At 37.9% G+C, this 1,467-nt stretch overlaps 1 protein-coding gene across 1 annotated transcript; it reads right to left on the reverse strand.

Annotated features, from left to right (window-relative positions):
• Window positions 1–6: 6 nt before the first annotated feature.
• On the reverse strand, window positions 7–1,358 carry LOC107682992 (DNA (cytosine-5)-methyltransferase 3B-like; the record flags this gene model as incomplete). Its single annotated transcript, XM_016479084.1, has 5 exons — window positions 7–105; window positions 379–448; window positions 570–655; window positions 967–1,115; window positions 1,268–1,358. Coding segments are annotated over 5 exons (495 nt in total), but the record flags the coding sequence as incomplete, so codon positions are not given.
• Between the last annotated feature and the right edge of the window lie 109 nt (window positions 1,359–1,467).

The following is a 1,467-nucleotide window of genomic DNA, read 5'->3' on the forward strand; positions in this document are numbered from 1 at the left end:
GCACCAAAGATAGTCCTCTTTTCCATTCATGGTGACTGGCAGAGGCCCCATCTTCCCTTGTTTGATGGAGTTGGACTTGGTGGTGATAGTGCGAACTTTGTTGAACTGATGATACAGTCAAAAAAAGAATTTAATTAATTCATTCCTTAATTTTTTAATTCATTAATTCCTTAATTTTTGTTAAGGAAGAAATAAGATGTAATTGTTTTTGACATTCTACCATATAACTTAGTTGAGCCTAGAGTCCTGACACTCCTGTATATTTTCTAGGACTGCTGTAAACTAAAACTACAAATCAAAATTTATATTTGTGCAATTCTTTTATTTCATTCACGAAATATCAACTTTTCTGTCAGAAGGTACAATAAACCTGTTTACCATTGCAGTTCGTCCGACCTCCAGGCAGTCCTGCAGTTCTACTTTATCAGTGAGTGAAGTCGCAAGTGGTCTATAAACACAAATTCACATTAATCTGTGCATACATTTATTACTGAACATGCATACAGGTCCATGAAGTTACACTTTATGTTTACAGATATGTGTGATTGTTTGTGTCCCTGCATTTATACCGGTTCATTCCAGGTAAATTTCCCCAGAAGTAGCGAGCCCTGTGGGCTGGGCTTACTTTCACAGCATCAATCATCACAGGATTACACTGGAAACAGATAAAAGCACGATAATTCATAACCATCTACAACAACGACAACAATAACATGCTCATGTGAGTAAGATGGGAACACCATTGGTAAACATCATGTATAAAGGTGCTTTCACATTTAGCATTGTTTGGCCACTTCTGGCAAAAGATTTTCCTATGCAAAGTTTGCATCAGGTTCAACATAATGTGTAATAATAATAATAAGTAACTTCTGTTCTGTGTGAGATGTGCTAATGTTTGCAAAATGTCTGCTAATTTGACCGCACCTCTAGCCTGGTGGGAAAAATAAAGAAAAAAAGTATTTTTACCTCCAGGAAACGACAGATATCAGCCTTGTCGTGGGCACTCATGGCTACTACATTCTCAAAGAGCCAGAAAAAGGGGCGATCGTCATCCTCTCTCGGCCTCATCATGGTTAACATGCGGTAATATTCAAAGAACAGTCGACCTGTGCCTTCTGAAAGAACATGAGAACTCTGAAATATTACTTTTTGAAACGGAGTTACATAAATCTCTTCCAATATTAAAGACCATGCTCAGATCTACCTAAATCTTCCCAATTCGATTGAATAGGTAGCATAAAGTACAAGAAAATTATAAATATCTTACCAAAGAGACCTTTTCTGGCTGGATTCACCATGGACAGGTCATTACATGGACTTCCACCAATCAGGAGGTCAAATGGCCCCCACTCGGCCAGCTACAAAATGGTATGACAAAAGGGAAGTTTAAAAATGTTCTTTCCACAGTGACTTGCCCTGGTTCCCTGTTGAAAAAAACAGCATATGCTGGTTAGGTATATTTTGAAG

This window comes from Sinocyclocheilus anshuiensis, unplaced genomic scaffold (assembly GCF_001515605.1).
Source record: "Sinocyclocheilus anshuiensis isolate Anshui unplaced genomic scaffold, SAMN03320099.WGS_v1.1 C32790389, whole genome shotgun sequence".
Lineage (NCBI taxonomy): Eukaryota > Metazoa > Chordata > Actinopteri > Cypriniformes > Cyprinidae > Sinocyclocheilus > Sinocyclocheilus anshuiensis.